At 41.9% G+C, this 14,404-nt stretch overlaps 1 protein-coding gene across 3 annotated transcripts; it reads left to right on the plus strand.

Moving 5' to 3' along the window:
• The first annotated feature begins 3,064 nt into the window (after window positions 1-3,064).
• LOC117843260 (KH domain-containing protein SPIN1) lies at window positions 3,065-13,667 on the plus strand. 3 transcript variants are annotated; one of them, XM_072292077.1, is made up of 8 exons: window positions 3,065-3,301; window positions 3,433-3,521; window positions 5,087-5,238; window positions 5,376-5,495; window positions 5,575-5,691; window positions 7,376-7,519; window positions 8,169-8,295; window positions 13,007-13,147. In XM_072292077.1, the coding sequence occupies exons 1-7, from the start codon at window positions 3,222-3,224 to the stop codon at window positions 8,277-8,279; spliced, it is 813 nt and encodes a 270-aa protein (XP_072148178.1). In that variant the 5' UTR covers window positions 3,065-3,221; the 3' UTR covers window positions 8,280-8,295; window positions 13,007-13,147. The 3 variants fall into 3 exon arrangements, with proteins under 3 accessions (XP_072148178.1, XP_072148179.1, XP_034579723.1); XM_072292078.1 differs by lacking the exon at window positions 13,007-13,147 and having other exon boundaries at window positions 3,071-3,301; window positions 8,159-8,296; XM_034723832.2 differs by lacking the exon at window positions 8,169-8,295 and having other exon boundaries at window positions 3,084-3,301; window positions 13,007-13,667.
• Window positions 13,668-14,404: the final 737 nt, after the last annotated feature.

The raw sequence follows: 14,404 nt of genomic DNA on the forward strand, positions 1-14,404 counted from the left end.
ATGCTTTCCCTTCGTGGAAGCGATCCTAATGTATGGCTATGAAACACGTTGTGGATGTTTTGAGGTGTCCTATGGACACTCAACGGACTACCGGACTTACTGTTTTAAGTGTGTTTCGTATAATTGCTATTCCGACAGCGATTAGGCACACTTAAGCCAATTTAACTCGGACGGTTCCGCCATACTCAACAAGAGAGCAATGACGAAGATGATGAAGAGTTGGTCAAGAACGAGAGGAGAAGAAGAGGTGAGTGCTTCAACTGTGGCAACTGTGGCAAGAAAGGGCATCGTGCATGGGACTACTGGAGTCTACGAAGGTACTCAGAAGGAAACGTGGCTACAACCAAAAAAAGTTATCCTGAGTGGGTGGCTAAGCGAAGAAGAGTGGGATGGTGTGGCAGCAGCCACAATTGAAGATGATGGAACTTACTTCGTGGAAGACTTGACAGAAGGTGAAACTCCATCAAATAGCGTTGAAGAAAAGGAAGAAGAGTGGGATGCAGAAGGTGACTTCTCCATAGAGGTGAGAGATCCGGATACTTTAGAAGGATTCATAGTATTTGGATATGATAATGATGAAGATTGAGAGGCTCTAAGCGATGAGGAAGAAGATATTAAAAAGCGAGCACATGACGCTAACTTTTGGACATGGGCGTTCTTCCTCATTGTTTCTATGGTACATCATCATGTGTCGCAGTTTCAGGAGGCAAATAGATGTGCTTATACAGGTGCCACGACTGGCACGACACATGTGTAGTGTGTTTCAGTTCGAATGTTCGATGATTCTCCACATCCCCATTTTGGCTGCGTCAAATTGAGGAGCATGCTTCAGCTTCGAAATACATGAGACCCACAATATTTGTTAGCTAAGCTTTCTCGTTTTTAATTTGCTCCCTGGACTTCACCGTCTGTATTTCCAATGACAAGCCTGCCATCCTGGTGAACTCGCATTTGGGCATTTGGCAACTTAATTTTCGTCAGAAATTTTATTTTCGGTAATTCTCCAACACCTCCAGGTCAACGTGCCTTTGGCAAAGAGTATCAAGTTTAGTTACTCTGAGCTTAGGATCCAGTCTCAGATCTGAAATCTTTCCCTTTTTCTTTCTCTTTTGTTTTGTCCCTGGATTTGTTGTCTTTGTGTCCGCGTGGTAGTCGTACTCGTACGTGGGCTGAGATGGGCACATAGGGACTACATGGGCCAAAGTAGCGCCTCTTTTCTAGCTTAAGGGCCGGCCTGAAGCTCAGACTGCCCTTGGGCCTTTGGCGAGCAGGTGTTAAGTAGCCTAGTTTTGTATTTTTTATTTAATTCTTTTCATAAGAATCCATTATTTCATTCCAGTAAGTCTAGTGGAAAAATGGTATTGCTACATACCGAATAAGAACCACTACTTGTTTGTGGTGATGAAAAATCCTTGCTACAAGTCTCACACAATTCAAAGAGTATAAATAAACTTGCTTCTTTCTCTTCATTCATAAAAACCTAAGGGTGCGTTTGGTTCGAGGGACGAAGTGGGACGGGACGGGACGATCCCACTTCGTCCCGTGTTTGGTTTGGAGACAGGTGGGATGGGGACATCCCTATGAGGGAATATACCCTCCAGATGCGGGATGCCCCCATCCCACCAAAACGAGCGGACGGGGGCATCCCACTTCGCCCCCGTCACGCGCCGTTTGCGCGGGTGAGCTCCGGGCGAGCGCAGCCGGCGCGGGCGGGAGCTCCGGCGCGGCCGGCGCGGGCGGGCGCGGCCGGGAGCTCCGCCGCCGCCGCCGGCGCGGGCGGGCGCGGCCGGGAGCTCCGCCGCGGCCGGCGCGGGCGGGCGCGCCCGGCGCGGGCGGGAGCTCCGGCGCGGGCGGACGCTCCGCCGCGGCCGGCGCGGGCGGGCGCGGCCGGCGCGGGCGAGCGCGGCCGGCGCGGGCGGACGCGGCCGGGGCGCGACGTCGGCGGGCATGGAGCAGGGGAGGCGGGGTGGAGCAGGGGCGGCGGCGGCGGCGGCTCTGGGGCGGCTGGGGCCCTCGGCCGGTGGGGGCGAGCGCCCTGGGCGGCGCGGTCGGGGCCCGACGTCGGCGGGGGCGAGGTCCCGAGCTGCGGGAGAGGACCGGAGGAGGCCGGCGGGAGAAGATAAGGCCGGTGGGAGAAGATAAGGAGAAGATAGGGAGGAAGAAGAAGACGTTGTTAGTATGACGAGTGGGCCCCACAAACGGTGTCTAACGGAAGAAGAAAACGGTGCTCATCCCGTCTGTCGCAATCTCTCCAACCAAACAAAAAATTAGGACGACCCCATCCCATTCAACCAAACAAGAAATGGGATCATCCCATCCCGAAAAACTGGGACGGGATCGTCCCGTTCTACATTGTCTCCCAACCAAACGCACCCTAAGATACAAAGATCATATAGTGTGCCGTGAGCAAGGTTAGTTCATAGATGCAAGAGAGCATGATAGAAAGGTTAAAGGCACGTTTGGTTTGCTTGCAAAAGGTACCCTGCCAAATGCGGATGCGGCCGCACTGATTTGGCTGCCACTTGGTTTTACTGGCAGTGTGGTGGCATGCCAAACTATGTGTGTCCGCATTGGTATTGCGCGCGGTTCATTTCCCCCTCCCATGGGTTGGCACATTAGGGGCATAGGAATCGACCGTCCACGTGTGGGCGTGCCTATGGTTAGCAAGGTGACGCCGTGTCAAAATCAAATACGTCCTAAGAACAGCCAAGGAAATTATGATGTAGTGATATAATAAGTATGTTATTAATCTAGGGTTCACGATAATCTGGCAGATAATCATGGATCAGTGACAATATTATTACTCAATTGTTTAGAAATAAAATAATATTATTGATAATAATCTATGTATGATGGTGTTAAAGAAGTATAATTGTTAGTAGATGTCTACACGATTACTTCACTGAGAGAGAAAACCCCGGCTGAGGGAGCACATAGGAGCAAGCAACTGAGCAAGGCAGTATTCCCGGGCAGGGCTGGCCTTTTCCTACTTGAGCAACCTCTCTTGTTTTTACATCTGAGCAGCTTCACTTTATGCAGCAACACCTGCAGGCTACAACCAAAAGCAGCAAGACCTTTCTACCACCTCACACCATCATCCCCTTTCTTATTTGTTTTCCTCTTCTGGACTGGGACCCTCCCTCCTCTCTCTATCATCACCCTCCTTCCTCTGGAAGGCAAAAAAACCTCTCTCCCCCAGCACTCTCCTCCCGGCCGCCACCATGTCAGGCCTCTACAGCCAGGGCTTCTCCCCTGCAAGAACCCTCTCCCCCCAGATTAGGAGCAACCCCGATGCTGACAGGTACTGCTAATTTCTGACCCGATTTCTCTCCACTGATTCTTGATCCGAAGATTGCAACTCCAGCTGCTTCTTTTCCCCCACTTACCCTTGCGATTGATTGGTGGCGCGATTCTTGCTTCGCTTCTTCGCAGCCAGTACTTGGCCGAGCTTCTCGCCGAGCATCAGAAGCTGGGGCCCTTCATGCAGGTGCTGCCGATATGCAGCCGGCTGCTCAACCAAGGTGAGATCTTTTTGATCCCTCGCTTACTGTTGCTTGCGGATTGGTGAGAAATCTTTTTGCGGATGAGTGTCAGACTATCGGAGAGGGTTCGTCTGCAATCGAGATTGGGGAATCGCTTGGCTCCAATGCTCGGATGGCTGCTGATCTTTTCCGGCAGCTGATGTGTTGGGGGAGATAGTATGTGTGGTGATGGGATAGAGTTGGCAAGCCGCCATTGATTTTTTTCGTAGCCGGCATACAAGAACCTTATTAGTCTTATTGACCCGAATACCCGATTGGGGATTGCCAATGAATTGGCCTTTGAGTGATGCAGTGACTTTTTTTATGGTCTTGCTATAGCAACTTTTGTAGTTTGTTACTTGATACTGGTTGATAGAGCATCTGTAGCTGAAAACAGCGGTCAGCCCAATAATTGGGGAAGGTTCATTTTGGGGATGACATCCATTGTTGATTGCATCTTCATCGCTTGCATTGTGCAGAGTTATTAGGTTGGTTGTATGTCATACTACTTTGCAATGCATTGGATTTTGATCATCTTGTTTAACAAAAATAATTTGTTTTCATTTGGGAAAATCATTAGCTAGTATTTGAGATGTTTCTTTTATCTTTCTGTGTGGTGCTTGTGGATCACCTAGTGCATCTTCTCTCTATGCACGAAGGCTGGAGCTTTCCGTAATTATCCATAAATGTTGAATACATATTTTTATCATGCATGAGGATTTATCTCCTCTAATGTTTTTCAAGCATGGCCTACAGTTTTACCTAAGTAAATGGACTGTGCATACGGCTGGATTGCACGACCCCGTACAACCAGCACAGGCACTGTTACCTTTTCTGCACTGAGCAGTGGGCTGTGACTTGGTCCGTTGGCCGCAAGCACAGGCCATACATCCTGGTGACCTGATCGTATGTGTAGCAAAGTCCTTTTCTTATTAACCACATATCCCTTGTAGCCACTTTAACCTTTACAGTTGCCCTTTTTTCAATTTTCAAAACGGGAAGTGATCTTTTCCTTTAATATGACCTTTTATAGGGCCAAACTGGCCTTTTTAGAATGATAATTAAAAATTGTGTAGAGAGAACTTTAGTATACTGTAAGATAGCTGGATTTAGATATAAAGACTAGACACCTCTTGCAGAAACTGAACCTTTGGGCTCCCCTCAAAATGATTGAGCTGTTAAAGTCATGCGGTGCTACTTCTGAAAAGGGTTTTTCTCCTTTCATCTTCAGTATTAAAAGAATGAATATTTTATCTTATTTTAGATTAGGATTTTCCTCTGCCTGGTGCATATATGGATTTTTGACAAAACCCATCACACTATCTATCAAAAAGGAAAGTTGAAGGCACCGACCAGACGGAAGTATGCAATTTAGTTGACCACAGAAGTATATATGACACTCTCGATCGTATGTCACATATTTTTCCGCTTCCACTCTTTTGCTACATACTGCAATTGATTTGATTACAGCAAGCATTAACATTTTGTAGCAAATTCTTGAACCCTTCCCCATTCTGACTAGTAGGTTGGCTGATTCTTTTTCTTTCATCATTTGTGTTACTTAGAAATCATGCGGGTATCAAGCATGGTTCACGACCATGGATTCAGCGATTTTGACAGGCGTCGGTTTAGAAGTCCCAGTCCTATGTCTTCGCCAATTGTCCGCCCTAATCTGCATGGCAATGGATTTGGTCCTTGGAATGGGATGCCCCAAGAGGTAGGCATAATATGTTGATCACTTTAATAAAGTTCCTCTTTTGACAAGATTTCTTCAATAACCATCTTTTTTATGTGATATTTTTTGGATTTGCAACTCTATTTCAGAATCAGTGATTAGTTTTTTTAATATAACAGAGATTGGGCTTTCCTCCTCCTGGAACAAGTATGGACTGGCAAGGAGCACCACCAAGTCCTGGCTCCTATATTGTGAAGAAGATTATACGCTTGGAAGTTCCCGTTGATTCCTACCCTAATGTATTGCCTCCCACAACCTATGTAGTTAGTACTGAATGATGTTCTAGTTCTAATATGTTCCGGTTTCAAATTTCTCCAGTTCAATTTTGTGGGGCGCATTCTAGGTCCTAGAGGTAATTCTCTAAAGCGGGTGGAAGCTTCAACTGGCTGCCGTGTTTTTATTAGAGGGAAGGGTTCCATCAAAGATACAGAGAAGGTATCCAAAATGTTATATTTGTTAATCGCATCCCACTTATGTGCTTGTTTAATTTATAATATCTTAAGTTTAGAAAGGTTTTATAGCCTGTTGGGTCATGGAGCTTATTTGTCATATCTAATGTAATGTCGCGTCATGGAACTCTGTGAACTACATGCAACACTTAAGTTTTATTTCCTGACTTGTAACCCTAATGTTATTCAACTAGTCTTGCCTCTGACCTTTGCTATCACTGCAATGGATCTAATTTTGGTATCATGATCTTCAAATTCTCGCCTGACTTGACCAGCAAAACTACAACATATAAGGACAGGCACAACTTTTTTTTTTTGGATTAACCCATAGGTGCTGTTCAAGGCAGATCACCTATGCATGCTGCCTTGCTCATAGATGGCTTGGGACCGAGTGACAGAATGTCCTGCTCAAGATCCAAATGTTCCCATAGGAGGACTCTGTGAAAGATCAGCACTATGATGACTAAGGGCGTACCTTAAGGAATGATTTGTGTGGGGAATTATTTTATTTTCCACTAAGTAATATCCTATTCTTCATCTGCCATCACAATTTTGCAGCCTTTTTTTCTGTAGTGCCGTTGAAGCATCATTAGTTTTGCCATTTTTTATTTATGGCATTAAGTCAAACCAAGGTGTGCTATAATTTTTAACATAGAACTTCAACGGACTCTCCCTTTCTTGCCACAGCCTACTGTGAAATCGAGCATTCTTTAGATTTCTTTTTCCTGGGCTTTGCTGTTTGCCTTTTGTTCATTGAATTGGATGGAATATGACAATTAGAATTGAGGAAGAAAAAGGGTTGTCCAAAGAAGAGTTTGAAATCTTCCTTTGTATTAGCATGCTGAATTATTGTGTCATGTTTTTTTTAATTTTAATGCTAATATTTACCTGTAGCTCTGTAGGAAATTATGCTCACAGAATTGCCAGAAACAGTTCCTAACATGTGGGGTCCCTTTCTACTGGACTAATTGTTTGCTTTTGCTCTAGAAAGTCCATATGTTTTTGTTACAGATCATAACATATTGTCCAACTCTGTACATCCTTTTCTCAAACTAACTCTGTACATCTTGGGTGTTCAATCCTAGATGCATCTGTATTATGAATATCCAGTAACCCTATTAGAGCCCTCTGTTGATGAAGACTTGGAAGAATAACATCCATTTTCTGTTATTTTCCCTCACTATCCCATGACTTAGACATTCGGTACCTTGTAAAAATGGTAGCATCTAGTTATGTCTTTTGGTCAAATGTTTTTTTTTCTCGAACACGCAGGAGAGCTGCGTATCATTGTATTAATAGGAGAAGAACGAGTCATATAGAGACCCAAACACACTAGAATTGGTCAAATGTGTTGGTATGAACTCATGATATTCAGTGATGAATGTTGTTACATATATCTGGATATCATATATTAGTCTTTTTCAGATTTCTGTGTTTTTCTGCTTGCAGTGGCTATGTGGTAATCTTTGGGAAGGCAGTCTTACCTCCTTAACTTATTATTGTCATTACACCATTATTGTGATAATCAAGAAGTTGTATTTCTCATTCTAATCATTTAATCTTTGTTAGTGCATATTTAGAACTCATATGGTCCTACTGCTTCCATTTTCTCTCTTCTTCTTAGTTCCCCAAGAATACACAGTTACACATATGTGCTTTTATTGCTTTAGGAAGAGAAGCTTAAAGGAAAACCTGGCTATGAACATCTAAATGAGCCACTGCATATATTAATCGAGGCTGAGTTACCAGCGAATATCATTGATACAAGACTCAGACAGGCACAAGAAGTCATGGAAGAACTGCTAAAGCCAGTGGTAAGTTATTCTAATGTATAATAAAATTCTGCATTTATTGGTCCTCATCTGCCAAAGCTAGGAGTTTGTAGGGGTACTCTTATTTGAATTGGCAAATGCCGTGCAAGAACACATGATCTATGCATTACTTTATTTTGAAATTTGGATATTTATCACTTCCAGTACTTGTAAAACTTCATTTAGTTGGTAAATTGCTGTTAAAGGCTAGTGTCAAACTTTGCATCACTTTGTATCCAGTGACTAATTGCAGCTAAAACAAACCCTACATTGTTCTGTTTTATGTATCTTTGCAATACAATGTTTTCTTCAAAAAAAAAGTCTACAATGAAAAGAAATGTATATCCCAAAACTTGAAGGCGTTGTAGTGCATCCATTCAGTGGAAATTTTCTCAAAATACAAAACATTCACACTTTTTTTCGGAAAAAATTTCAACTGCAATTAAATCATAATATTCCTGAAGTAAAGATAAGTCACATTTTGGGATATATCTATATGTGTCACACCCGGTTTTAAAACAAAACCAAGTGCTACCTATATCTGTGCTAGAATCAAGTTTCATACATATAATGACATCATCAGTGAATAACAGTAACAATATCACGTAAAGGAATATAAATAATGACTTACGAGTCTATCAGAGATATACAGCTTAATCCTGGAAACGAAGGCTCCAAACTTCACAGGCAATCGACTGGGGTTCGCGTACGCCTAGAACTCAGCATCATCTTCAGCAAACTTCATAGCAACCCCTTCTTCTGAGCGGCGGTTAGCAAGGGTGAGTACACTTATGGTTGGTACTTAGCAAGGCCACAAGAAATAATCAGAATAACGATTTAAGTCCATCTTCAAGTTTATTAATCATGTGAAGGTCCAGGCGCTCTTGATCGTGAGCACGGCTGATATATCAGTTTTACACTCTGTAGAGGTTATACACTTTTACCACAAGCCGCGTAAGTTCAGAAGAACTTTGGACCCAACCATGCAATGCGAAAGTAGGCACTTATCACACTACCGAGGTGTGACCGCATAGGGACGCTACGAGGCCTTTAAAAAAATTCCCTAATAAGTGGTAACCCGCTAAGGTTTTAGTGTCTGGCGTGCGTAAACCTCCCTAATGGGCATAGTGTCTTAACAAAGCCCACTTCCCAAGAGGACATGGCTATACAACGACTCAGTCCCCCCTCTTGCCTTTTCGGTAAGATTACCCCAAAATAGAGTCTCTAATTAATTAGCCAAGACCAGAGCCATGTAGTTCTCGTGGTTGCACTATTTTCTTGGGTGGTCGTTCCATGTTCCAATTAATACATGGTATTCTTGTAAAATAAGCATAGATAGAAGGATGGTTAGAGACACTTGCCTTTCTCCAAAGAAAAGTTACTCTTACTGCTCTTCAGCTCATGCTTTCTTGAAGCTCTTAATCTTCAAACCTTTCGAACATCAATCCTTCTACTCGAAGCAATCATTGGGCACAACCATACAAAGCAAACAAACAAGTATAACTAAGAACAATACACCAATTAAGAAAGGCTTTAAAAGAGCGTAGAAAAGGGTAGGGCTCGATTCTATGGTCACTCGAACGCAAGAAACGCTGGGAACGGAACTATGGTTGACAAGGCAAAACTATCGAGAGGTTTGATTTATAAAAGAAATAAAAAGACTATATGCTTGATCCATTTTAATTAAATAAAATCATGCACATAGGTTATTTTAGAGAAATACCCTATTTGGAATTATCAGAAAATAAGGTTGAACGTTGACAACGTGATAAACTTGATCAGATTTTATTTATAAATATTCAAGTAGAAGTTATGCCAATTTAACAATTAACTTTAGAAACACAGAGCATATGTAAAAGACATAATCAAACAACTTTTTATTTCGTGTTCAACTAAACATATTAATATTGAAAAAGCATTTATAATATCATTAAGCATATAAACTTTATTCATGAAAACCGATGTATAACACTAGATAACTTTTATTTAGAAAAGCTAGTTATAAATAGAAATTAATCAATTAAACCTTAATTTATGAAAAACGGGATAGAACCTAACCAACTTTTATTTAGAAAACTAATTGAATAAGAATTAGTCAAGTTCACATTTAATTTTGATGTTAAAAACAAGCAACAAGTAATACACACTGCTAACGCATAAGGTAAGGTTAAACGAATAAGAACAACAAAAACAGACTACTCTAGAGCGTAGAAGGAAAGCGTAAACTATGGTTTAGGAAAGGCTAGTCTACAAAGAGATCAACTAAGTTGCAGGGACAACAAACTAGCAAAAGCTAAACTGAACTAGTCGGTAGAGAAACGAACTAATAACAAGATTGGCTCTAAAGAGATGGCTGCGAAAGGTTTGGGCACAAAGAACTAAAAGAACAAAGGTGGCTCACAAAGAGACAACTGAGATAAGACAGCTATGAATTGGATCCTACAAACATGATTCTTAGAGGAATAGGAAACAAACATTATAAGACTACTAAGCAGAATAGAAACTCTAAGATAAACTATTTGGCTCACTAAAACGCACAAACTATGCTTGAAAAGGAAAGGCCTGGTTAGATTTATAAAAGAAACAGGGTCCGAGCTGGGGCTGGGAAGATCTAAAGCTTTACAGAAGACTTGATTTACAAAAGAGACTGAGCTAACGCTGACAAAGAACAGCTATCAAACTATTCGCATTTATGAGAGCACAAAAGACTATAAGCTAGGTTTATTTTAATTAGCAAAATATATGTAAAGGATATTTCGGAAAGAAAATACCCTAAGTTGGAATTAACTAAGTTGGAATTAATGCAAGTTATACTTTATTTGCAAAGATCGAGGTAAATCCTAATCAAGTTTTATTCATAAATGTTCATATATAAATTATACCAATTACACACTTAACTTTAGAAAAGTGAAAACAGCTAATCGATTTAATACATGTTGTGTTGGGCTAAACAAAACTTATTTAGAAAACATATTCATATTGGCATTAGTCATTTTATCAATCATTAAGAAAAACCAAGTTATAACTTAACCATATTTAATTCTAAATATTGGGGTATAAATTATATCATTTAAATATTTAACTTTAGAAAAGGCTAAACTATGTGAAACATCTAAGCGTATACTTTATGATTCTAGTGGATTAAATTGTTATTGAAAACATATTCACGTTGGTATTAATCAAGTTAATTTATTTATAAAAAAAACGGATGTAAAAGCCTAGTCAACTTTTATTTAGAAAAGTTGATTCGATACTGAGCATTAATCAAATTAATATTAGTTTATGAAAAATCGATATATATATATATATATATTAGCTTTTATTTAGAAAAGCATATGATGCAAGCATTAATCAAATTAACATTTAATTATGAAAGCGAGGTATAACGCTAAGTAGCTTTTATTTAAAGAAGACATGTTTATCAGGTATTAATCAAATTAAATTTGAATTCATTTTCAAAACATGCATGATGGAAAACATCACCACTAACATGTAATTTATGTTATCATGAACCTAACGCAACTTGGACGGATATAAACGGTGCTGAAACGAAGAAGGGATAGGTTAAACAAGGTTTAAGGGATCTAGATGTGATTAACCGTAGATCTGGAGGGCTGACAAGGAAGATAGACAAGACACATGGAATAGTGCTCGCCATTAGGTCAAAGCATAGGGTTAGATCTGTTAAAGTGCTCATATTGGATTGGCTTAAAGGAAACTAAACTTTCCGGGTGCTTTCTATAAAATTGGCAAGATACAAGAGATTCGACCTAAAATTGTATATTAGCTCGAGGGGCTATCTGCAAAAAGCTCAAAGAGTTGATAGCCATGGCGGATGGCCTCTGGCTGATTCAAATCGACGGTGGTCCGACGGGGTAGGGTAGGGATGAAGAGGCGCAGGAGGTACGGGAGGTCACGGTTGACTCACAGGGATGCTCACCGGTGACGGGGAGGTGGTTCAGCGGCCGAGAAATTCTGACGGCGGATGGCGAAGAAGCTCGGCGGCGGCTCGGGTCTTCATGTGTGCGCGGTGCTTCGATAGGGCATTGGCAATGAGGACTAGTGGCGCAGCTGCGCCTCGACATCGTCGAGCCCCTAGGGGTGCTGGCTTGCTCCGGCGGGCGTCCCTGGCGGTGAATCGGGCGAACAAGGCTGACGGCGCTCTACTTCCAGGCGGCTCGCTCGACGGCGGGAGCGTGGCACAAAGGTGAGGGTGCAAGGCAAGGCAGCAGGGGCGTGCAGGGTCAGGCGGTGTGTTTTATAGGAGCACGGAGCAGGCCCCACGGCTTGGTGCGCACGCCAAGGCCGGCGGCGGTATGCTGCCCAGCGGTCGTAGGAGCTGAGGCTGTTGGCCCAGATGGGCCTCGGCTAGGCCGAGCTGGCTGGGCTGGGCTCGCAGGCTCGGCCCAAAGGGCAGGGGGTCTACCTGCAGGGAGAGAGGAGGATTGGTATGGGTTTGGGTAGGATAGCGGGTTGGGTTTGGTTTGGTTGGATCTAGCCTGACAAGGATTTAGGGTTTTGTTTTATTTTCCAAATATAATTTTCAGTGCGAAAACTAATCCAGAATATTCTAGATAATGTTTTTAGAGCACAAAAAAATCAGGAAAATCCTAAAAAATCCAGGAAAAATCTCGGAGATAGTTTGGGGCATGAGGAGTTCAAATGAACTATTTTGAGCTTGTGAAAAAGATTCTAGAGCCTTATAATAAATAGATTTAGCTCTAGGAAAAATGAGAACAACTCCTAGAAAGAGCTGGAAAATCAGAAGGGTCTGGACATCGTCTAAATGCATATTAAAACCTTTTGCACTCAAGAAACACCAAGATGCATCGGCATGAATACAACACACACAGAACAACACTATTTAATTTAGAAAAACAACCCATTGTTCTTCCTATACTACATTTCCTGTCAAGGAAATAAATGTTGGAAAAATTTTAAAATTATGAGAAAATCATTGTTTAATTATTCTTTTTAATCACATCCTGAAATCCAAAAATTTCAGGGTGTGACAATATGGTTGTGTATATTTGGATTGGACATACGTTGCTTAAATGCATGTATCTGCCTAAGGATATTATGGTGTCAAAGGTACAGAGAACATGTCAAATACCACTTAATTATGTTTGGCTTGTGGGGTATTAATAGGTTCAGTAGAGAACACATGGCTATTCGCTTGAGAGAGCCCAAGAAGAAATGGCATGCTAAAATCTGATGTCGTTGATTTACTTGGTTCTTATATTATTTTATAAGCTAGTTTTTTTTGCTGTGAGCCACCTGCTGTTTGTTCTTTAGGAGCAATTATTGCCTTTTCGCTCAATGTTTCTGTAAATAGGTTCCACTTCTCATGCATTGTAATGTGCATATATTGTATTTTCCTTATACTTTACTCCTATAACTTATTTAGAAAATCCGTATAGTTATGAGTGTCTTCCAATTTCCATATACTCCTTATATTCAGAACTAAATAGTTATTTTCCTTGTATGTAGGACGAGTCACAAGATTTCTACAAAAGGCAACAGCTGAGGGAACTGGCCATGCTAAACTCAACTCTGAGAGAAGATAGTCCTCATCCTGGAAGCGTCTCTCCTTTCAGTAACGGTGGCATGAAACGCGCAAAACCGAGTCAGTAGAGAAGCTGCTTCTCCATCCTTCAGTCCTTCTTGTTGCAGGCGTGCATCATCAACAAGGGGCACTTGAGCCTGCGCTGCGTGGGTGCTTGTGTAAGAAAAGGTATGCGTTTGCTGGATGGTTAGTCTGGTATCAAGCGCATTTTCTCCTTCGGATAAGGAGAAATCATGGTTGTTGAACCGTCTTGATCTTTTTGTGGATCGAGGCATGTTGTTGTAACTTGTAAGGTCATGGACATTCATTTTATTCGTTATTGACTGTTTAACCCTAAGTAGCTTGTGATGCTGAGGATAGGTGGTTTCAGGGGAGACTAGGTAAACCTGACTGTTTAATTAGCTTGTATTAGTCCCCTGTTACATTATGGAGTTGCAAAAAAAAACGAAGATCATGGTGCACTCCACTTTATGATAGTTTGATGATGGAAGCTTTGAATGAACCATGTGAACTCAAAATGCATTGTACTCGCATAGTATGCGAATTTGGTTACAGTATAAATGGGATCCATGGGCATTCAAGTAATGTGGATTTTGAAACAAACAAACGACTAGGTGTCATTCTACAAATTAAATTTGGGTTGTTAAGTTGATATGCATCTTTTGACCAGGATAAGTTGGTGTGTATCTTTACTTGCCCATGCAGTGCTCCCTTCAGTCCCACAAAAAATGGCAGGGGCTTTCTTTAAATTTTTCTTCCTTTGTATTTGATCTTTCTTCTTTAGTGATATGATGCGCTACTCTCTTGTATATTTGATAAAAAGTAAATGATGTTTTGGTCATTGAGATGGTTTTCCAAATACAACTTTGGCTAAAATGTTTGTTGTTGGCATGTATATGTTTATAAATTAAAGCATAGCAAACTATATTATGTCAAGGAAATCTACTTACTCTGCAATCTACTTATTATGTCAGATGATTATCGCGGAGTATCAAAAGAGAAGGGAGGGAGGGAGTAATTACTGTAGTAGAAAAGTTCAATCGCCGTGATAGTCATCTGACACATGGGTACAATTACAAATGAAGTGACGACTGACGAGGTGTTAACCGAAGGACAGGAGGTAGTCCCAACCCGGTGCCGTCCTCGGAATGCGTGATGACAGCATCCGCAGCACCTACAGGAAAAAAGGACCTACGGGCCTACCATCACGCCTTCTCCGTTGTCGGCGGCGGCGGCGGCAGCAGCGGCGGCCGTCGGCGTGTCGGGGACTACTAGCTTCGCCGTGGTAGGGAATAGGGACCCTTTGGTTTGGCGGCAGTTGG

The sequence above is a fragment of the Setaria viridis genome, chromosome 2 (assembly GCF_005286985.2).
Source record: "Setaria viridis chromosome 2, Setaria_viridis_v4.0, whole genome shotgun sequence".
Classification (NCBI taxonomy): domain Eukaryota; kingdom Viridiplantae; phylum Streptophyta; class Magnoliopsida; order Poales; family Poaceae; genus Setaria; species Setaria viridis.